General features: G+C 41.1%; 1 protein-coding gene across 3 annotated transcripts in view; it reads left to right on the forward strand.

Moving 5' to 3' along the window:
• OPCML (opioid binding protein/cell adhesion molecule like) overlaps nt 1-24,013 on the forward strand; it is an 842,793-nt gene that overhangs the window by 647,972 nt on the left and 170,808 nt on the right. For all 3 annotated transcript variants that reach the window (XM_089537525.1, XM_089537526.1, XM_089537524.1), the window contains one exon: nt 5,780-6,012. In XM_089537525.1, the coding sequence (XP_089393651.1) occupies nt 5,780-6,012 (233 nt within the window). The remainder of the gene's footprint in view (nt 1-5,779; nt 6,013-24,013) is intronic.

Here is a 24,013-nt window from a genome sequence, read left to right on the forward strand (position 1 = left end):
GCACAGCAAAAGAGCTCTGTCTTTACTGCCTTCTTGAAAGTTTCCAAGGATGTGACAAGGCGGGTCTCCTCTGGGAGAACAATCCATAGTCTAGGGGCAGCTATACTGAATGCCTTTTGGGAAGTAGAAACATGTTTGGATGCTGGTATCTCCAACAGGTTCTTCCCACTTGTTCTAAGAGTGTGGGGCAGATTGTATAGGGAGATGCGTTCCCGTAAGTAACCCGGACCCAAGCCATGTAGGGCTTTATATCCTGCCTTCCTTTCATTATGAAACTCAAGGTCGCATACGTGAATTCCCAGGGTGCCTTCAACCAAGGCATATGTGTAGCCTTAGACCAGACCAAGACCTGGAATGTTATCATTGCAACTTGTTTGTATGGTAGTTTAGTAGCAAGTCTCTCAGGTTTCTGAATGCCATTACCAGGACAATCCTATCTCAAAGTTATACTGGTTTGAAGAAGTTGGGATTAGGCAGAAATGTCTTCTGTGATCTGCCAGCAGACCTGTCCTGTTGAATAAAAAGAGCCCCCTCTCCCCTAAAAAAAAGTGTATGTACACAGAAGTGAGGATCAAAGTGTGCTAGATCTTAATCTCCTTTGACTCAGGGACATAGCCACATTAAAGTCAAGTTTATACATATATGTATGGGAAGTATGAACTAAGTCATTTCTTAGTAAACTGAATTAAATTAATTGAACTGAATCAATTTTGCCTCTTACGATTTCTACTAATTCTCAGGTCTTTATCGTCTCTTTTCTTTCATGATTCAAAGAGACCTGCATACTGACCACAAACAGTTGCTTGGTTTCAGAAACATGGCTGCTACATGTGCCTTCAAGCCTTGATGGCTTTTGGTCCTTTAGGGCATCATGAATTTTTACATGACATTACAACTGAGACTCTTTCTTCCATGTGAATCTGCTCTGCAGAAGACATATTTAGGGGATATTTTTAAAAGGTATTTTACTATCCACACACAAAAATATTACACCCACCACCATGACTGTTTCCATTCCTCCTGGAACTTTGTAGATTTATTTCTCTTCTCTTTGTGTATTTTACAGTAGCATGATTACTTTGGAGATGGACTGGGAGCTGTAAGAGAATGTTAATGTGGATTTGCCTTTGCTCTTAATTTGATCCCTTCTAGGAGAAGCCTCCTGGCTTGGTTTTATTATTCAGCTTTGTCACAGCATGCCTGCATTATATAAATAGTTTGAAGATGTCTCTTCACCTCTTTGCTTGCTGGAGACTTTATCGTAATTCTGTTCAATTGGGAATAAGTATGTGTGTATGTGTGCTAAACAGAAAGCATATAGTATCTTGGCCTTAGAAAAGGGAGACATGGAAATCATTGGGGGACATTAGTCACAACTAAATTCAGTTCCACTAGTTCCAGTGGCTGTATAAACATGATTGAGTCTAGTTTCAAACAGTATCTCATGAGAGTTCATTGCTTAGCAAATGCTTCTATACATTTTCCTTCTAGCATCTGTCAGATTCAATGTGTATAAGCATGAATACATACTTGTCATAATTTCTTTATGGGTTGGGGTCAATAAACTGAAACATCATAGTGTTCAGGTCACTGTCCTGGACTTGAGCTATGAGAATCCAGGCTCAGATCTTAACTGAGGCATAAAGCACAATGGCTGAGCTGCCTGGATGTGTCTCTTTGGGTATGTCTACCTGAGCTGTTCGCTGTGCCTCCTGCCTCAAGTTGTTTTATTCTGATGCCTGCAGACTGTCCATACATGGGAAGGGCAGCCCTGCAGTGAATCTGGGCCGTGCCTCCCTTAACAGCCTTTTCAATAACTAAGCATTTGATCCAGATCTTTTCAGAAAATCTAAGGCCTGTTACAGACTGCCAAAATAAAGCTGCTTGGGGTCTCTTTGGAGGTATGCTGTTTAAATGATGCATGCATCCTAAGAGGCCGGAAGCTGCACCAAAGCTGCACTCCAGTGCTTAGGAATGGAGTGTGTCTTTGGCGCGACCTCCGGACGCTTAGGACCCATGCGTCATTTAAATAGCATACCTCCAAAGAGACCCGAAGCAGCTTTATTTTGGCAGTCTGTAACAGGCCTAAAGTTCTCTGGAGAAATGGTGGACAGTTGTCTACAGTAATTCTGTGGTGCCAACCAATGGTGCTGGCATAAATGATTTCCCTGAGGTCACAACAAGACACCCAGCCATGTGATCAATTCTGGCCACCTCAGTTTTGGCCTTAGCAGGAATGATTTCTGGCAGCAGTAGGTGGCACAGTGGCACAACTTACCACTATTGCTCTGAAATGGGCAGATAATGGGGGAAAGTCAAGGCAACTTCAGGGCCAGAATATTCTGGGGGTACCCAGAGTATTCTGGTCAGTGTAGACCTATTCCTCCTCCCCCGTCTCTCTCTCTCTTACCTCACACACAAAAGGGAACAGAGGACACAAACTTCAGTTTCAAATCACATTAATATTTAGGAAATGTTCTTTCGATGATAAAGGTTAAAAGGAATGTGGCAGCACCGTTAAGACTAAATGGTTTTCATTTTAGCATGAGCTTTCATGAATGTAAACCCACTTTTTCAGATCAAGTGCTGAAGAAATGGGTGTATATCCATGAAAGCACAAACTAAAATTAAATCCAGTTAGTCTTAAAGATGCTGTCACACTCCTTTTCCCTTCTATCCCTCCATTCCTCCTTTTTATGCTGCAAGAGACTAACATGGCTCCGTCTTTGAAAATTAAAAATGCACTTGAAAACGTTCAAGCATTGCACCCTGAAATATTAGTTCTTGGAAGAAATTACTTTTTAAAGGACTCTGAATACCCAGCTAGCATGACCAGTAGCCATAGTAGTTGCTGGGTTTCAGAAGCTATAGTCAGTAAAGATTTTCCCTCTCCAACTCTTTGAATTCACAAAAATTAGAGAGACAAGAGTTTCAGGTATGTAGGATGAATCCAGACTGTCATACCTCTCTCATAGGGATGGAAACTTTAGTAACTATCTTCTCAAAGGAAGCAAAAAGTAATTTTATCAGTTTTCTTCCTGCTGTGAGAAAGTCTTCAAAAATCACAGTTTCTGAAGATTATTTCCAATTCAGTACTTATACTGTGCAGAAAATTGTATTTTCAGTGAGCAAATAGCATTTTCTGCTTAGAAAGTAATATTTCTTCATAGAAATATTAATCCCTGAGCAGAAATGGCTGTATCCTGCATTGAAAATTTTGTTTTCTATGCAAAACAACCATGTTCAAATTTTGTGTCGAACAAATCCTGAACTACAAAGATACTTATCAGCCCAGGATTCTTCTCAACACTAAAAAAAACACACCATGTTTTTCAAGAATATTTTTTGATGTGTTCAAATATTATCTCTACCCCATCTTTCTTGTGACAAGGAATCTCTGACTAATCATGCAGGATACCAACTATTGTGGGCTTAATTAACCTTTACAATGAGGAGAAAACACTATGGAAATATATTAATTGTAAGCAAATAACAAAATCCTTTGGGAAGTTTCATAGTCTGGATTGTCTCAAAGGAGAATTCTTATTTTATTTATTAATGCAAGATGCACATGGGCCGATCCGCAGTGCCTTAACACTTACTACATAGATAAATACCAAAGATTCAGTCAATCTGGCCCTCCACCAAGTCAGAATTTACACGTCAGAGTTGTTTCTTTTCCTCCCGCTCTGTACAAAGTCAGCATGAAGGAATCCTGATTGTCTCTTCAAACCCTGATCCTTGTACTTCATCTTTAATGAGGAGACTGGCGAGTCCCTTGAAGGGCTTTATGCTAGATATTTATATGAACACAGACATGCAAGTTGTCTGTTTTACATATTACTGCCCTGATTTTTTCCAGTCCATGCAATGAATAATTTACCAAAAACGTGTGTAAGTATCTCTTTATTATTCATTATAATGAACTGAGACGGGAGTAATAGTCCACTAGACTGCAATCCCCCTAGGGCTCAACTTAACTAGGCTGTGCCTAGCTCTCCCACAGTTAATTTGAATAAAGGGAGGGTTTGCATGTTTGAACATCAGGCTGCTGCCATTGCAACCCAGGATTAAGATGAATAGGAGAGAGCTGCTTGGAGAGAGAGAAGGGAATAAGGCTTTCTGCAGTGAAATGAAGGGGGAATGTTACTCTGTGAAGGAAGGGTTGAACCGATGAGAGGGAAACCAGGCAGAAGAGGGAAGCAATAGTAACGTGTGTGCAGAGTATAGAGAGAAACCTGCAAGGTGTAATCCTTTGGAAGGTACTGGAGAGGTAAATGTCCCAGGGTATATCTCAGTATGTCATTCAGGGCTTCCGACATCTCACAGGTACAGGCCACCTGCTTGTATCTATGGAAACAATGTTGTCAGTCCAAAACAGGAATCAAAATTCATCTGTAAACTGAATGATTTTCTTTGTACTAGATAAGGCTGAACTGTTAATCCCATGGTGTGATGCTATCCAGCAGGAAAAAAAATCCAAGCCAGACTGAATTTGTTCAAACAAGGTGGACATCTAGACTGCAAGGAGCATGTACAATGCTTTCCTTGGGGTTTTCAAGGCATTTCTAGTGCTACTTACATTTGCCTGTCTGAAGCTTGTCCTTTTTCTGTGTGGATTCAGGCTAACCATGTAGCAACTCATTACAAGGTGAAATCATTCACTCATTTTGTTTTCACAACCAAGAAGGAAGGACATACCATGTGTTTTCTCTCTACTGTCAAGATAATAATTTGCACATTTTGGCAATGATTTTCCAGACTTCATGTGAAATTTTTTTGAAAGTTTTTGTTTGTTTGTTTTTGGTGCAAAAAATTGTTTCCATGCAAAATACAGTATTTTTCACATGTAAACCATCCCTTGGCAAAATTTCCCCTCCATCCAAAATGTGAAAATGCTCTCAGTTATTTGCATTTTTTTCCAATGGGGACACTTTTCTCTGCAAATACAAGACAATTGAGAATATTATTTACATCCCTAATTCCTAATCGTATTTGAGCAGTCATTTTGAAGCATTTTTGATTAAAACAGAGCACTGAAGTAACTAGTTACAAGTAACTGATTCCTTGCCACAATTTCTTTCCCCAATAACTAAGGGGCTGTGCAGACTGCCCCTTTTACAGCCAGATCTGGACTGTGGCAACTGCATGCTGCACCCTGAATCTGGCCTTTGCAGTGTGCAAAAGGGAGCCACAAAAAGTGGCTCCTTTTTGAGCCCTGCAAAGGGTGCAATAGCCATGGTGCTGTAACTTTATGGTGCTTCTTCAGCACTGTGTTGTGCGGATACAGTGCCAGAGGAGTGCCATGATGCTGTGTGCCATGATGCTGCATGATGTGTGGTGCAGAGCATGGCATCACACCACTCTGGGGATGGAGCCGGGGTGTGCATCATATGGATGTCATGGCCCAACTCCACGCCAGGCTGGCCTTTCCCACTGGTATGCACAGCTCATAGGTAATAACATTACAGTTGTAACTTAGGCTGTTTCCTAATGCAGGCTTGAGTGTGCTTTATTGTTTTAAAAAGTACTATTTTTCAATAGATTTGCAGTCTGTTTAATTGCATGTGTTCTTTTAACTAACAATTTAAAGTGTTTTAATATTGTGACTAGTTTCATTCTATTTTAATGTTCCCTTTTTGTATGACTTTAACTGTATTGCTTTTTGAAACAGTAAGCTGGCCTGAGTCCCAATTCTGAGAGGAAGGTGGGATAGAAATAAATATAAATATTATAATAAAAATAACAAGTGTTGTCTTTTCTGTTCTTCCTTTTTTAGGTGTACTGTGGATGACAGAGTCACGCGAGTAGCTTGGCTCAACCGGAGCACGATCCTTTATGCCGGAAACGATAAGTGGTCAATAGATGACCGAGTGGTTATCATCACAAACACAAAAACCCAGTACAGCATCAGGATCCATAATGTGGACATATATGATGAAGGCCCTTACACCTGCTCTGTACAAACAGACAATCATCCAAAGACATCGCGGGTTCATCTTATAGTGCAAGGTAAGACTCAGAGGAGGCTGTGGAGGAAATGAAAACCAAACCAAAACATCATTCAGTGTTTTCAGTTCCCTGGGGCTTTGAATAGGCACACTTGGTGGCTGACGCTCAGAACCTGATGAATCAAATGGTTTCTTCTTATTGTCCTGTTGCTTAATAGCAAAATCTTTAGATTCCACCTTGTACTCAAGTACTGTCTAGACACTAGTGGTGTCCACTGTCTTGGCAGGAGAGTACAAAAGAGCTTGAAAGCTAATCACAGGTTTCTGTCTGTGTTGTTTGATTGAAAGAACCCAGCTGTGCTATTTGTGGCCCAGTTCTAAACAGGTCCTTTGGCAAAGCAACAGTTGAGTCACAGTTCTGTATTTCAGTCTAACACTGTAGATTTGTAACATTGCCCCAACTTTGCAGTTAGGGTGTGTATGTGTGACAGCCATTTTATCGCTCTTCCCAGAAGTCCAGAACTCAAAATCTGTTGTATGTTTTTGAGAGTTGTTTTGTTTTAACTTTTGACTTTTCATTTCTTAAATTCTTGCTAGTGCCCTTGAGTGAACAACTGTGCAAAGATGGCATCACATTCTAAATAAATAGCTGAAAAGGGCAGGAGAGAGTCTCAGGTTCACTTGAGAGGGACTGAGTTTGAAGACAGAGTCAGGTGCGGGTTACAAGGGGGATGAAGGCTGCTTTCTCCCTTCTCTTCATTTCTTAGCAAAGGTCATGATGCATACTATGCCAAGAGGAACTAGAGTTGTTAGAATCTCCTCTACCACAGATCCATGCTTTAAAATGGTGGCTAGGAGTGCCCCTGGGACAATGACAAGGTTAGTATGGTAGCATCATCTATTGGAGCCATTTTTGGATCCACTTTTAGCACATGTGTAGATAGTAGTCTGTTTCCCAAGCACACACTGCTGCTCCTTGGCCCACCACATGCCTTGGTTTTGTTAGGAAAGGAAATAATTATAAGTATTAAAAGCCACATCACATTTGAATGTCATGCCTCTGCTGACTTTCACAAGGGATAATCATCCACCCCCAAAACCTCTGATGTTGAGCTGGGACAAACAATCAACCTAGCCATCACTCCAGCAATAAAAGAGAGAATCCCAATGTTTCCTCTTCTATAGTTATTGAATTGGGAGAGTAGAACTCTTCGGTCTATGCTGGGAATATGGTGCCATTTGTGTTTTGCAAGCGGCACTTGCTAATGTCTATGTATATTTTATTGCACAAGAATGCACACAGAAAAATTTACTCCTGTCTCTTTCTCCTGACTGATACAGTCATAGATCTTTTCATACTGCCTGGCCACCACTTCCTTCCTCCTTAGAGAATTTGTTTGGGGCTGTTCTGTGACAGATAAAATTTGACATAATACACATATGCTTAAGCAAATTGGTTGAAGATAGGTCCCTTATCCTCTCTTGTGCTCTCTCATTATGTTTCCAAAGTGTCCTTCTGTGGAGAAACATTACCCACCTCTACCTTAAAACTTTGATGGAATGAGACAGCAGGGATTAGCTGGGGCACATTTTGAAAATATTTGGGGTCTCAGAAGGGTAGAATCCATTGAGTCAGTTCTGTCTCTCCTGCCTGGCAGAAGAGTCCAAGTTCCACAGGAACAGAGAGATTTCTAAATATGGAAAGCAATGCCTCAGTGGCATGTTAGTGGCCTTGACAGCAGAATTATCTTCTTTGGGGGGAAAATACAGTGCCAAAATAAAAGAACTGTCAGGTGCTGTAGAGGAAGAGACTCAAACAGAACAAGGCTATCACTTTCCAGAGCTGAGAGAGCAAGAAAGAAGACAGATTGTGTAAGTATGTCAAAGTCATTGCAGGCCATAAAGGGCTCTTGGCACAGAGCTTCAAGGGATAATGCTGCAAGAGAGTTGCCTTAGCTTAACACAAGCTGTTGGTAGGAAAAGAGGGAGTATCTGAGTCTTTTCTAAGGGAAACATCTCAGAGCTTTCACATCAGGAGTGGGGAGCCCAGAGCATCTCCCCCTTTGAGGGAGATCAAGTGCAAGGGAACATTTCATTGCACTAAGTAGACTTGGGATAGATTTTATTATTGGGCCTATGAGATGCCAATGATGTTGATGATCCTGTAGAATGAAACCAGCTGCCATGTTCCATTTTTTAACCTTAGAATAATGAGGGCTCTGTGCCAAGGGAGCAGGGGGGGACCTTCATTTAAAATAAATGATAGAAACTGAAGCTACAGAACACCCACTCCCCCATTTTCGGCAGACCTTTGAAGAAATATAAGGGGCACGAATGTAATTCTTCATTAATTTTCTTCTCAAATGAACCAACAGGTCTGCTGTTGTTCAGAAATTTTCCTCTCACAATGGCAAAGTTTGTGTCCAACTTGAATCACCGTAGGTAGATCACTCAAACTGATCAAAGGTCTTTTGTATCAGAGCAGCCACTTTCACCTCCGATATAAAATCTGGATCAACAAAAACTGCCAATGTCCGTGAACCTGAATATACATGGCAGGATGGGGAGCCACCTTCAGTCCTCCAAAACCCCTTGAACCCACAGTATTATGTTTTTTAAAGCACAATTTCCAGGCTTAAATAGCTTGAAAATTCTACCCAAAGTCTCCCCACTTCCACTGCATGGAAAAACGGATAACTACTTTACAACAGCAAAAAGAAACCTCAATAAACCCACAGTGAAATTCGAGACAGAAAATTTACCCCACTCCAAAAAAGTTCCCATCCCTTGTTTTAGGGGAGGCGTCATACCTCTTTGGAGACCACCAATGAATACTAGTTGCTGTAGGTTATATTTTAGAGGAAGGAACTGGCAAAGCCACCTTGGAAGATTCCTTGGCTAACCCTATAAAAGAAAACCCTATGAAATTGATGGGGTCAGTGTTAGTCAACAGGTGACTTGAAGGCACATGACACACACATACACACAAATGCCTCTACCCAAGAAGCATTTGACCTGGGCAAACAAGACACCCAATCATAGTTACTTTATTTTGCATGTTTTGCTCATTTCATTGGCTGGAGGGCTGGAAGGAAGGCAGGAAGGATGGGACAATCATGGAAAACTGAGAGAGTGCATAAAATCGAGATTCAAATGTTTCCCCTTTCCCCACTATGGTGAAACTATGGTAATATTTGCCAATATCCTACATTGGGAACTTAGTTATGTCTGTGTAATTAAGTTACTGCATAGTGGACTGGTTCCACCCCATTAATGTAATTTAATTATGTCTTTGTAACTAAATGCCATCTGTTTGTAACCAATCCCCCCCCCCCCGGGTGACGGAGGTCTGCTCAGCTTCTGATCAGGGTACTAGCAGGTGGTTGTTTCCAGGTCCTGCTTTTGACTGACTCCTAAGTTGGGCTGGGGTGGCATTAACATACATTTTACCAACATTTATACAGTATATTTTTTACAGCAGGACTACGTAGTCTTGCTCAATACAGATCAGTCATGGATCCATAACTATATTAGGAATTTGTAATTGAAACACTGGGTACCAGCTAGTATTTCTACATTGCCTTATAAACCCTGAATTCCCCCCAGGCTGGCTATATACTGTTAATGTGACATAATATCCAAACCCCAGACCTTTGAAGAAATGTGAAGGGTTGTTGGAATGTAATTCTTCATTAATTTTCTTCTTAGAGGAATCAACAAGGTGTGTTTTTTTAAGCAACTTTCCTTCCAGTCTGACAACGTTTGTGAAAACTGCTTACAAAAAACATTTTCAAAAACAGTTTTTAAAGACAATTTACAGTTAGAAAATTATTCCATGAAATTTTTTCTTATCGTATTTTTACATAGCCCAATGCCCAGACCTGATTTGGGGTTTCCACCTCTTGTCCCACATGAAAAAGACTTACCCTTTGTTCCAGAAAACCTGTCATAAAACAGTGACAGCCCACTCTTTGCTGAGGCGCTCTATGGGCATGAGTTGCTCTGAGGTCAGAAAGAGGCTGGGTGCCTCATTCTGACCATAGAGCAACTAGTACCCACAGTGGTGGCGCTGGACAGCTTGCAACGACTGTGGGAAGGCAGCTGTCTGCCATTCAGTGAAAACCCACAGCAGGTAAGGGGGAATTCAGGTGGAACTCGGGGGCAGAATATTATGGGGGCAGAGTATTCCAACACATGTAGACAGGCCCTAAGTAACAATAACAATTTCTACATTTCTATCCATTCATGCCAATCTTATACAGGTTCTCCTTTCTCTTTCCCTTCCTTCCTTCCTTCCTTCCTTCCTTCCTTCCTTCCTTCCTTCCTTCCTTCCTTCCCTGGCAATACATCAGTGGACACCTTATTCATCTGACATTTTTTTTGATCCCCCCCAGAAGGAAAATAATATAATAATAATAATATAGTTTATTTGTAACCCGCTTTTCCAAAATTTTGATCAAAGCGGCGAAAAACAAGACCTCTGCACCCACTTTCACGTGAACCTGACTTTGTGATAGTCAAAAGTAATGTTGCCCTTTGGAGGTTGTTTTTGGTTATACCAGTCTGAGTTTCCTTAGCCTTGGAGCTGAATGAATAATTAGTAGCATGGGACAGAAGGGCGAACTTCCCTCCCCTTTCACAAATAAATGATTCATAGAGGAAAAAAATATGCCCTAAGCTGGGGGATAAATTATTCACAAGGAATAATGTGACCAGTTCAGCCCATGAGAGGTTCTTGTTTCTCTTCCTCCCCACTCCCACCACGGCTCCCTGCCCCATGTTCCCCAAGTGCTAAAGAGACATGGGCCTTCTCTCCTCCCACTCACTTCAATTAGAAAGCAACTCCAGTGGGCCAGCTTCTTAGCAACAGCTATCGGGTTTTGGCCAAGACTATAGATTAATTTTTCAGAGTTAGTGTTAGTTCAGGTTAGATAAAGATAATGAAAGTTTCCTAATCCTCTTAAAGAAGATTTATCTGGCTGAGTAGAAAGCTCTTGCAGTACAATAAGGCATGTATAAAACTGAGGCCTCACCTCTCCTTTAATTTCAAACAGCTGATGGATATTGATTTTGCAATAAGTAAATCTGAAAAGGGAGGGGGTTGAAATCTTTCCTTTGACATATTTTTTTTTCTATTTAGAAACAACTTCACCAAAATAAACATTCAAATAATTTGTTATCTTTAGCTGCACTCCTTGTACAAAAGCCTGGCATGGGTGGGATATTTTTTTGTTGCTTGGGTGGTTTTTTCTTCATGGCAAGTATCAACTGTCATTATCGGAGAAAAATATCTCCATCCATAACTGTTATGTATCTAATTAATTAAGTGTAGATCTCGTTGGAGACTTAAGGGACAGGTTCCAATGTGGATTTACTAGATAAACGTGTGAGGATTTGAACAAAATATGATTTGTTCAGAGAATACTTTGTATAAGTTACCACTGGCCATAGTCCATGATCTCTACAATGTGAGACAGGAATTTCCAACCTGTCAGCCAGTCATTGCCATTGCAGGCCATACTATGGTGTTTATTGCATGGGCAAAAAACCTGACTGCACCCTAATGGTATGCAGCCGGGTTGCAGGATGCAGGCGGGAATATTGCACATAATTCGCCACTGATTCCACTGGGTGAGTGCAGCCCAGATGCAGCCCGGATCCCAGATGTGCTTCGGAGACCACTTTTCCAAGCCAGGATCTTTCCAACTTTGAAAATCGGCCTCCAAAGAGCACCTAGAACTTGGGATACAGCCATGCTGCACTCACCTGGAGGAATTGATAAAATTGAATTATGTGCAGTAATTCCTGCCTGCAACCTGGATGCATCCTATTGGGGTGCAGTTGGATTTTTTGTCCATTTGATAAGTTCCTATTACCTAGTCCTTCCAGCTGCAAGCTAAGATGTTTAGGAGTAAGTTTAAGAAAGTTACAGCCATGTACAATTGGAGCAGGAGACATACATTGAATTGGCACTTCAATACCACAACATGCACACTGAAGAGCAGATATGCCCATGGGCCATGTTGACTGGGGGAGCTTGGGTGTTGCAGTCCAAAAAGTAACATTTTCAAACACTTGTGTTAATGCATCTCAATGTACAGCACAGTGATGGCAGAATGTGCAGCATTTTTAGCTTGCTGGTGGAACAATTCCGCTAATAAATGATTGTGAATGAGAGAGGAAAAAATGTTGCTACCAATACTCATCTTGTAGTCTTTTTATCCTCTGGTGACTGATCATTTGGTGACAACCCTTGGGTTTTATGAAGTCAAGGACTAATAACAGAGGGGCAATCTTTTTCTTTGCATATATATATATATATATATATATATATATATATATATATTCATTCATCCTGGCTTGAAATCTGTCTCCTGACAACAGCAGTGGTTCTCCTGAGAGTTTTTACTTGCACCAGAACCATATGCTTGGAGAATCCTGATGTGATTATTTCTTCTCTCTAGAAGGCCTCATCGCCAACCCATGCTTTAAGTTAGCATTTCTATTAAGCACTATTCCCCAGTTAGAACTTACCTGGCAAAAACCTGGAGGCTACAGACTTCCACCAGAAGATTAAACCAGATTGTAAGATTGCAAAGCTGGACCTTTTGGAAAGCCAAAACCCTTATCTATATTGTGCTTAGCTTGTCCAACAACAATAATAAAGCATTATAATTTTATTGATTTTATTTTCTTTTTGCCATGAAAGATATTTACATGGCATTCTGCTACTCTTTATGGGAATTCGTTGCTTCACTGAAATTGTCAAGCTAGAGATGCTTGAGGAGAGAGATCTTTGTATATTCCTAAATGTAGTTATTTAATTCTCATCTCTTGAGACTAATATACAAATCATGCATTTTGATTTTTGCATGATAGCCTTACCGCTTCCTCTGGCATGTAAAAACACACTGGCTTGGCAGCAGTATAGTCACACGATGCAAATCCTGTTGGTTAGTCAAACTTCCATGCCTCTCTAATGGCCCTGCTTATCTCCCTTCCCCACACACCCCAACATCACTTTACTTCATGTTTAACGTCCCTCCTTTCTTCTTCCTATATGCCCTTCCAGTTCCATGTGGCTCATTTTCTGGCAGCTTCTTCTACCAGCAAAAAGTAAAGGGAAACCCAGAATGAAATGTGTATAAATATGAATATGAGCAGGGAAGCATCTGATCATGTTCTACTTGACTGCATAATTGGTCCTCTTCAGAGTGATAGCCATTTTGCCTCATTCCAGAGAGATCGTTTTTTTGATGAACTTCAGTCTGTGTTCCTTGTAACTGAGGCCAAACTGGACTTGTGGAAACATTTGTCCTGTTCCCTTTCTACAGTGCAGAGCTTGGCAGAAGAGAACATATCAAGTGTGCTAGTTCATTTCCCTCTGTATACAGTTCCTGTTCATAGCACCATAAAGGCAACAAAACCTTCTTATTTCATGCTTCCCCATTTCCACCATTCTTCGTTTGTGGACCTTCACAGTTCACTAGGAAAGGCATAAGACTGCATGCATTAAGTTTGGGCATAGTGTGCATGGATGTGACAATTTGGGAAGCTGCCACTGTTGGGGCAAGCTGTCAGGGGAAGTTGAAGAAATACCTGAAGCAAAACAGCAAGTGGCAAATTTTGTTTCACCGGATAACACATCCTCTCCCTCTCTATGTTCATAGAGAGATAGAGATAAGAGACAGAGGTCCAAAACACACTGCAGAAATAATCCAGTTTGAGACTGTTTTAATTGCCCTGGCAGTTAAATTCTGGGAACTGTACTTTTGTGAGATGTTTAGCCTTCTCTGTCAGAGAGCACTGGTGCCACAATGAACTACAATTCCCAGGATCCACTAGCACTGACCCAAGGCAGTTAAAGCTGTCTCAAACTGGATTATTTCTGCAGTGTGTTTTGGACCATAGAAATAGAGATGGAGATGTATCTCATCATAAGAATATAAGTTGAGCGATGATCAGTCAGACCAAAGACCCATCTTATCCAGCATTCTGTTCACAGTGGCCAAAAATATCATCTGTCATGAGATCTCAATATGAACATTTTAAAACAGTGGAAGAAAAAACAATAAAATACATCAAATACATCAAGTCAAAACAGCAGAAAGTCTAAAACAGTTAAAATCATGTGCACAGTTGAAAAATGGAGGGAGAGAAAGTCCCAAAGAAAGAAACTTAAATACACTAAAGGCACAAGATGTCCTCTGATAATAATAATAATAATAATAATAACAATAATAATTTATTTATACCCCGCTCTTCAGCCAAGGCTATCAGAGCAGCTTACAATTTGTAAATCATGGAAGCTAAGCTGGGTCAGCTCTGGTTAGTACTTGGATGGGAGACCAGTAATGAATACCAGGTGCTGTAGGCTATATTTCAGAGGAAAAAAAAAACTATCTGAGTATTCTTTGTCTAATAAAACCTGATGAAACGCACACACAAATATACACATGGGCCAAAGTCTTTCTCAAAATGTTATGCTTTAACTTGTCACCTAAAGGATACCGACACTGGTGCCAGTTGGGTTTCCAAAGGTAGGATGTTACATAAAAAGATTGTCACAGCAGAGAAAGCCAGTTTTCTATGAGAATTCCTCATACAGGACAACAGCTGAACTGCACGCTCCATCTTGCTTTTCTCAACAATATGCCACAAAGTTGTATTAACTCTAATACTGAAGGCAATATATTAATTCTGACCAGTACCAACTGATGGCACTAACCTCCCTGCATCTGTCTCTCCTCAAGCCATCCAGGCTTGTCACCATCATGACATTTTTGGTAGTCAATTCCATAGTTTAACTATAAGCTGCTTGTAGAAATCTTCCCTCCCTGCTCCCTCTCCTCCCAAATCTTCTGTAATTCAGCAACATTGGATAACCCTGAGTACAGGTCTTGTGAGAGAGGGAGAAAATCTGTTCCTTATCTACTTTGTCCAGTCTGTGCATAATTTTATACACTTCCATCCAAATCAAGATGCATACTACCCAAAGCCTGCCAAGTCATTCTGGGGCATGAAGTAGAAAAAAGCAAGCTATTCTTGGAAGTAAAAATACAAGCATAAGAAAAAATAAAGCACAATATGTTGCCGAGGCACTTGCATCCCTTTGCTGAATGGTGACCAGTCTCTTGCGTTTCTTATGCCTCAGAACAGCATTACTGGTTATTTGCATTATGACCTTCTTTTAACTGTTTTCTCCATCTTGGCATTTGAATCAGTTACATTTCCAACAGTACCCCAGAGCATGTAAATGGCTTCTCAGTGGCTGCTTGCGGAAAGGCTACATTAACACCCTTTTTACTATCTTTCCACAAGCAGGTTAAAAACAATCTTTTTTTATTTTTATTTTGGCAAGTCTTTGAAACGTGATTCTTCGGGGAAATAGGCCTTGTATAAAGTGTGCTGAACTTGTGTTTGTTGTTGTTGTTGTTTTAATTTATTTTAATTGGTTTCACTTTTATCATGGTTTAATTGCTTTTAATTTTTGTGGGCTGTTAATGTTTAATTATGTTTGTTCTCTCTATTGTAAGTCACCTTGAGTCCTGAACTGGGAAAATGGTGGGGTATAAACAAATCTAACAACAACATCAGGCTATCAGAGCACATGGTCTGGCTTTGGCTGCCTCTGCACTGCTGAAATAATGGAGCTTAATATCACTTTAATTGCCAAGGCTCCATCTTATGGAATCCTGGGAACTGTAGTTTTCTGTGAAGCCAGAGCACTCTGACAGAGAAACTAAATATCTCACAAAACTACAAATCCCAGTATTACATCGCATTGAGCCATGGCAGTTAAAGTGGAGTCAGTCTGCATTTCTGAAGCTAAATACCTCTAAATCTGGTCAGTATCCAGTCACTGCCTGGAATCAGTGGCCATTGATAGCTTCTGTGTCAGTGAGGCAATGCATACATTCTAAGTCTGAAATATTTTGTTCTAAGCTTCAAAAGAGCTACCCAAACATTTTGAAACCCATTCTCAAATTAAATTCAGTACCTTGGATAGCTCAAGTTTCCTTCAGAAACTCAGGGTCTGAACAGACAGGCCAAAATAAAGCTGCTTTGGAGGTATGCTGTTTGTCACTTTGGAGGTATGCTGTTTAAATGATGGTTATGTCCTTAGAGGCTGCAAGCTGCACCAAAGCTATGCTCCAGTCCTATGGACTGGAGCACAGCTTTGGCACAGCTCCTGGCCACTTAAGATGTGTGTGTCATTTAAACAGCATATCTCCAAAGTGACCCAAAGCAGCTTTATTTTGACCTGTTTGTTCAGGCCCTCAGAGCAGACTGAGAGCCAACTTGCTGCCCACTGCTTGGGAATATGCCATACATGTCACCTCGAGTTTCACGATAGAAGAAGAGCAGAATATAAACATAGTTGGCCAATAATAAGTATGTTTGGGCAGCAAGTAAGCCACTTGGTGGCCTATTGTGGAATGAGGAGGTCTACTAACAGACATTTTGCTCAAAAACTGGAGTCAGCCCCCATTAAGTCGGAAGGCCAGTTCACACATACATGTCATGCCATGAGTTGCATGGCATTAAGCTGGGTGTATCCATTGTATGTGTGACTGAGACCATCTGGAAGCCGATACAGAACCTTTTGTGTTGCTTTCTCCGCACACTAGGCAGAGCTTGTTTCAGTTGAGTCAATTCACACATTTAATAGTTGCTCTTCAAGTGTATGGTAATCAGTAGAGAGGCATATATTAAGCCAGGCAAAGTGCTGTTGTATCATCCTGACAAACTAACTGTCTTGCCTGAAAACCAAGATAGGTAATTTGGTGTATAGTGCTATGACTATATCTTTAGTTGGTGGATATCTGATATAGGAAACTTTTCACAGTGGCACCATTACCATGGAAAGAGTACCCATCAAAGGGACATCTTTTAAAGTGAGTGAGACTCCTACTCACTTCTTGTTGTTAAAAAGGCCTTTCCTTGGCCTAAAACATGACAAAAATGCCCCCAAGGCCCCTAGAGGGGCTAGAATTTTTGTGAATTTAGAATTTTCCAAGGTTTGTGAGGGCTAATGCGGATCCCTAGCCTTCCACCATTGCTTACCCCTGCTTTAATGCTTTCATAGTTTTCATATTTCAATACATTTTATATTGTACATTGCTTTGGATGACGTTTGTTATCCACTTTGAATATATTTATGTTGAAAATTGGAGATGCCCCCCCGCCTCCCCGTCCTTAAAACAAAGGGATAAAAGGTATGAGGCAAATTTAAATATTAAATTTAAAACTATATACACTGTATAATGAGAAAAAGGACCTGTGCCTACTAAATCGGTACACTGAGGAAGGTGTGAGGGCTAGAATGGATGTTTGCAAGACCTCTGCCACACTCCTTAAATCTCCAAGATGGAAAACGTTCTCCAGTATCTGCAGCTCCGGAAGGGACTGGGAGCCTTGATGGAAATACCAACAAACACAAATTGGAGCTGCGCTTAGCAGTAGCTTAGGCTAATCAACCTAATGGAATGCCTTTGTGTGTGTGTGTGTTCTTCCATTGGCTTGCAAGCAAGGCATTAATGACCTGTTAGCAGCTGTGTTCATGTCAATTAATTTATATTTGTATTTTGCAAAACTTAAAAGTTGCCCGGTTAGATTATTGATTCTTTGTCCCTGTATTCAATTTGCTTTTAATTGCACCACTGCAGGGCCCAGCCTTCCCCCGTAGAAACCTTGTGATAAATCTGCCACAGACTGAACAATCAACAATAAATGTGTCTCTTCATGTCATTATTAATATGTCTCCTGGATTGGTTCATTACAGCAGTTAACAACGGTTTATAAAAGCTGGGGTGGCAGAGTGCCAAGGGGTTGGGATTTTTTTTATCCATCGGCTATTTTGCCATGATAGGATTGATGGCTCTGTGCGTGTGTGTATATGTGAGAGAGGGAGGGATAGAAAGCAAGGAAGGGATCCAGTTTAATATACGGAGAATTTAAGTCACCTAATTCTCTTTTCTTTCATATATATATATAGAGAGAGAGAGAAAGAGAGAGAGAGAGACTGATATTATTATTAGGCCTAAGAATTTTTCTGTCTCTTCCCTCCTGCTTTCTTCTCATCTCTCCCCATCTCAGCTTCTAGTCCCTAGAGAATGACTCCTGCAGAACCAATAAAGGTGAGAATAAGCACAAAGTCTCTTCAGTGGCTCTAATGATTTCAAATGAACACCAGTTTCATAATCCTTCCAATTAGAAAGAAACATGCCTGCAAGAGGGTTCTGATTTTCCATGTTAAAAGGGGGAAAAAACATCGTAAGTGTGAGTGGGTTAGATCCAGAATTAGTTGTGCTTAGAGCAGATATATTAAAATCAATGGTACTTCAGTTAATCCAGACAATGGATCTACTGATGCAGCGAGCCTGGAGTTCAGTTTTCTGCCTTTGGCCGCACAGATTGCAAGCATTGCCAAAATGAACACAATGGGGGGGGGGGGGGAGAAACCCAGAAGAGTCTACTTCTGGTACAGAAAAAAAATAGTGAAGAGGGTCCCTGGACCCTGTTTAAAAGGTGATATGCTTCTCTTTAAACTTCCAGGAGAAGCAGTTCATCTGGAGGAGGATGGAAAAAGTTAGTCCAGAGAATCTGGGTGAGAGAAAGGCTACAAAAGTAATTCAGGAGGCTGCATGGTATAGGCTTTCTAAGTCTGGATATAACTCGATGTAAAGCTCAATTCTGATTTCAGGAGGTGGTATTGAGTCAGATATTATTGTTTAGCCAAAAATATAGATGCCATTTTTTAATTTGTTTTGTTCTTTGTTTGGAAACATTCAGGTAAGCACAGTGTTCCCTTTCACTTGCTTATCACCCAGCTACCAATATTAGTTGGAGCTGGCTCAGTTTTATTCTCATTCCTCCTTTTGGAGAGATGTTGAGACACAGTATTAAAACAATTCACTTTCAGTAAAAGAATGAAATACAGTTTAAAAGACAAAAAAGCTCTTCAAATCATTTCTGATAAAACTAGACAGCATTCCCTTGCCTATTTGTTTTTTAATCTCTTTTAAAAAGCCTGTCTGAATAAAAATGTCTTAGCCTACCAATGGAAGGACAACGAGAAGAAGGCCATTCTGACATCCCTGGGAAGGGAGTTCCAGAGTCTAGACATTAATATGAGTGATAAGATAGATAGCCTAGGACATCATGAGTTAGATGATATGTTAGAAAATGGAGTTTATCACACATGAGGAATTTCTCTTAATTTCAAATGAAAAGAAAGTGGGGCCAGTATGCATTTACATGAATTTGCTAGTTTAGCGAAATTATGTGAATGCTCATTGCATTCAAACTGGCTCTCCATTGCCCAAAAATAGCATTCCATTGCCCGAATTTGTGTGTGGCAGTCTATCACACAATAATGTGAAACCCCATGATTGTGCTCAGACTGACTTCCCATTGCCCAAATTTTTGTGTGGCGGTCTATCATGCAATACCGTTAAACCCCATGATTGCGTTCAGATTGCCATTGGATTATTCTTCCAATTTCCCTGTCTGATAAACTCCTATGTGAGCTAGAATGTAGTCAAAGCAGGAGCTAATTTGAAATGCAAAATCCCCACCCCAAATTTTCAATTTTTTCTTGTGTAGATGCTGTTGTCTTTCCAGCAACATGCTCCAAAACATAGTTCTGGGAAATCAAAAAGTATCCAAAAATATCAGAGAAGTAAAGTGGTGAGTTGCAAGGAACAAACATGACACCACTCAGGAACATGAAATGAAATGAAATGAAATTTTATTTATATACCGCCGTTCCCACGATCACGGCGGTTTACAACAAGTAAAATACAATACAATACAGTTCACAATGCAATTACAAGGAGCATAAAAAGCATGTAGTACAATACAACAATAAATCCATCCTATGCAAACAAATAAAAAAGCAATCTAGAAATACATTAGATAGTATACAGCAGCAAAAAACAGAAAAAAAAACAGGACGTAGCCCAATCAATCCCTGATGAGAAAAAAAATAACTAAACCCTTCTCTATCTCCCTCCCTCTAAAAAGACCCCAATAACAGGCACTCCGCCGTGATGGTGTAAGCGGCGGACAGAGTCCTCTAGGCCACCCCTGCCCAGATGGAAAAGGGCGACGGCGTCCTCTTCGGGGGGAGCCGGCGGGCTGGCTTTTGTAGGGGCCGCTCCCACCGGCCCCGCCCCCTGGAGAAATGCTGCGGCGGCGGCAGCGGGCAAAGTCCTCAGCCGCCTAGCCCAGATGGAAAGGGCGATGGCGGTGGCATCCTCTTCGGGGGGAGCCGGCAGGCCGGCTTTTGTAGGGGCCGCTCCCACCAGCCCCGCCCCCTGGAGAAATGCAGCGGCGGCGGCAGCGGGCAAAGTCCTCAGCCACCCAGCCCAGATGGAAAGGGCAACGGCGGCGGCGTCCTCTTCGGGGGGAGCCGGCAGGCCGGCTTTTGTAGGGGCCGCTCCCACCGGCCCCGCCCCCTGGAGAAACGCCGCGGTGGCGGCAGTGGGCAAAGTCCTCAGCCGCCCAGCCCAGATGGAAAGGGCGACGGCGGCGGCGTCCTCTTCGGGGGGAGCCGGCAGGCCGGCTTTTGTAGGGGCTGCTCTCACTGGCCCCGCCCCCTGGAGAAACACCGCGGCCATGAGTTCAAATGCAGGAAAGATGAAGTTTCACAGCTGGAGAAACAGACGGCACCATTAGAAACATCCAAATGCCTCTTACATGTCCAAGATTGCAGAATGTCACTCTAGTTCTTCCCTTCCATTTTCCCAGTCACTGCATAGCCAGACAGTAAATGTTTCTTATTGTATTTGCGATGCACTTATTCTGCAGTAAGCACAAAGAGATGTGTGGTTGAATTAAACATTTCATTGAAATTAAATTGTTGCTGATTTCAAGTAAGTGGTTATGGTCAGTTTATTAACACTCTGCTTACAAAGCTAACATGGGAAAAGCTATTGCAAAGTGAATTATTACAAGAGGAAAAGGGGAAAGACCAGAGCACAGAGATGAAATATGTGCTTTACATGCAGATATCCTGGGTTCAATCCTTGCTCTGTGCAGGAAGAGCTGGCGATGATTCCTAACTGAAACCCCAGAGAATTGCTACCAGTGATGATAGGCTGGGATTTTAGAACAGTGGCCCCTGAGGTCAGGCATGGAAGGAATACTTTCCAGTTTGCACATCTCCGAGCCACTGAGATAGTTCATAGAGAAAATGGCCACTGTGGCAAGATTTTTAACTTTTGAGTGTTTTTGTGAAAAAAACTGTTTGCACATGACAATATAATTTTGTGCCAAAATTGGAGTTTTGCACTGAAAACTATATGTTTCACTGAATGCATTGTTGTCTGCATAAAATATGGTTTTTTTGCCCTAGTTTTATGCAAACATTTATATAACAAAGGTCCCAAAGTGCAGAAATTCATTTAAAAATGCTCAGAGCATCTGGCAGTCTCACCTAATGTGCAGAAAACATGTGGAATTGTTTGCTAGTTTATGCAAGAATAAAAGAAGTGAAGATATACTCCCCTACTCCAGATCTTGTTGCAAATGCCCAACATCCTTTATGCTGGCTGTACTGGCTAGAACTATTGGGACTCAGAATCCAGGGATGTCTATAGGGACACATAGCCCATGCCATTTTTGTAAAAAATACTAAGCTGGATAGACCAATGGTTTGCCTCAATATACAGTGAACCCTTGGTATCCACTGTGGTTTGGTTCCAGGGTCCCCCATGGATACAAAAATATGTGGATGCTGAAGTTCAATTATATACGGTAGTGTAGTAGAATGGAGTCTGTTATATAAAATGCTGAAAAATTCAAACATTTGCTTTTTTGAAAAAAGATTAAGCTGAAATTGATTGAATGTGGATGCAAATTTCATGATATGGAGGGCCAACTGTAACCAGTGTACATGAACCTAAGTAACCCCTGCATAGAGTAATGGTCAGTTGTTGAGGTTCAACAGATAGCATCTCCTTTTCTCTTTAACTTAGGATGGACAAATTGTGACCCACAGCAAGCCACATGTAAGACCCAAGGCTGCTTTATTTCAGCCCCCTATCAATCCAAATTCCACATACTGGTCCCCAAAAGGAAAAGATATTTTTCCTGCTAGTCTCCATGAAGGACTATTTATCTTTTAATTCAGTTGCAGGTCTCTGGGTGGAGGAGAGAATTTGAATATCCTCCCATAAGAATTCTGCCCATTGATCAGAGCACACTTCTTATTGACAATGTCTTTATGCCCCTTCTGTCCCTGAAGTTCTAGCACTGATGTACCTTAAACCACTTCAGCACCTTGGTTAGCTTCTTCTTCAACACCTTGGATAGCTGAGTGCTGGGTTGAAAAATAGAGTTAAGCCTCTAAAGAAAAGGGGCACACATAGTTACGAAAGCAATCTGAATGCATCCCTGCCTGTACAGTATAACATTGAAAGAAAAACTTTTCCAGAACCAAAAGTGGACTTTGGGGCACTTCTGGCTGTGTTTGTTTGCTTGTGAGCAATCCATGCAGTCCTAAGAGATTCCAGGGCTAGAAAACTGGTCCCAGAACCAGCTGCCCATGTCCACTTCTCATCTCTCTCTGCAGTAAAAATGACCCCCCTTACAGTGAGTAATCTTTGTCAGCCAGATTGTGTTGCCTAGTGATAACGCCACCCGGATTGCCACTTTAAGCGGAACCCAATGATTTTTATCTGGCTATATATTTACGTTGCTTGGTCTATTATTCGGATTTTAACAACAAAATTCATCTCTTTATACATGTGGCAGCAAATGCAGCCAGCCTCCATGCATGTTACATTCATATCCTCTTTAACTAGTTGCATTGCGTATAGGCAGCTTTGTTGTTGTTGTTGTTGTTGTTGTTGTTGTTGTTTTTAACTCAGATACAGTACCTTTACATTGTAACATACTTTTATTTAGCAATGTCCACTATTTTTTCACTGAATGCAAATGAATGAAGACATAGGTCCAAAACACAACACAAAATAATCCAGTTTGAGACTTCTTTAAGTGCCCTGGCTTGATCCTAAGGAACTCTGGGAACTGTAATTTTGTGAGATATTTATCCTCCTCTGACAGAGTGCTCTGGTGCCACAATAAACTACAGTTCCCAGGATTCCCCAGTGCTGAGTCACGGCAGTTAAGGTGGTCTGTTTCTGATGGATTATTTCTCCAGTGTGTTTTGGATTTGAGATTATCTATTTGCTTATACAATACTAGAACTGTTGCAGTTAGAAAGATGGTTGGCATTATTATAGCACTTCATGAGATTCAAAGTGGTTCTCATACATTATCTCAGCAATCCTGACAACAAGCATAGGGAAAGTGTAGCCCTCCATCTATTGGACAGCAACATCCAATATTTTTCACTATTGATTATGCTATCCAGAGCCAGAGCTGATGGAAGTGCAATCCAGTGATGAAGACTGTACTTTGTTCATACTTGTCTTATCACAATTTTGTAATGAATGCCAGTGATGTGATATTGCCATATTGTATATCTGGGCATATCTAGCTTGTATTACTCCCATCTAACTGGCCACTGGTAAGGAATCATGAGAGTGTTATTTCATCAACAGCTGGAGTTCTACAACATTGCTTTACAGCATTGGCTGGTGATTTCCATGTGAAGAGTACAGTGAATCTGCTCTGGATTTTATTCTAGACTTTTAAGAAGCTATCCAAGGATCTGAAGACTCTCAACCAAAATAACCTGGAATGAAACCCATAGCAGATTCACTACACAGTTGACATGGAAGCAACCAGATGACCTTGCTGGTTTAGGCAATGTTTGCATTTAAGAATACTTATCCTTAGAATGGTTCCTAACTAGACCTGATGTTGAAGTGGCAAGCAAATATAGCAGATGATGGTGAAGAAAGTAAGGGGGGGGGGAGTCACAAGGCTTTTTAAATGGAGGGGGAAAATCCTTTCCCTGGCAGTAAATAAAGTACAAAACACACATTGTCACTTGTGTTATAAAAAGCAATGTTTTAAAAATCCACTTCTGCTTAGATGTCTGTGGAGGTGGTAGCGGGAGGGAAATGGGTCCAGCCAGCATCGGAATG

The sequence above is a fragment of the Sceloporus occidentalis genome, unplaced genomic scaffold (genome assembly GCF_023333645.1).
Source record: "Sceloporus occidentalis isolate IW3139 unplaced genomic scaffold, rSceOcc1.0.p SCAF_9, whole genome shotgun sequence".
Lineage (NCBI taxonomy): Eukaryota > Metazoa > Chordata > Lepidosauria > Squamata > Phrynosomatidae > Sceloporus > Sceloporus occidentalis.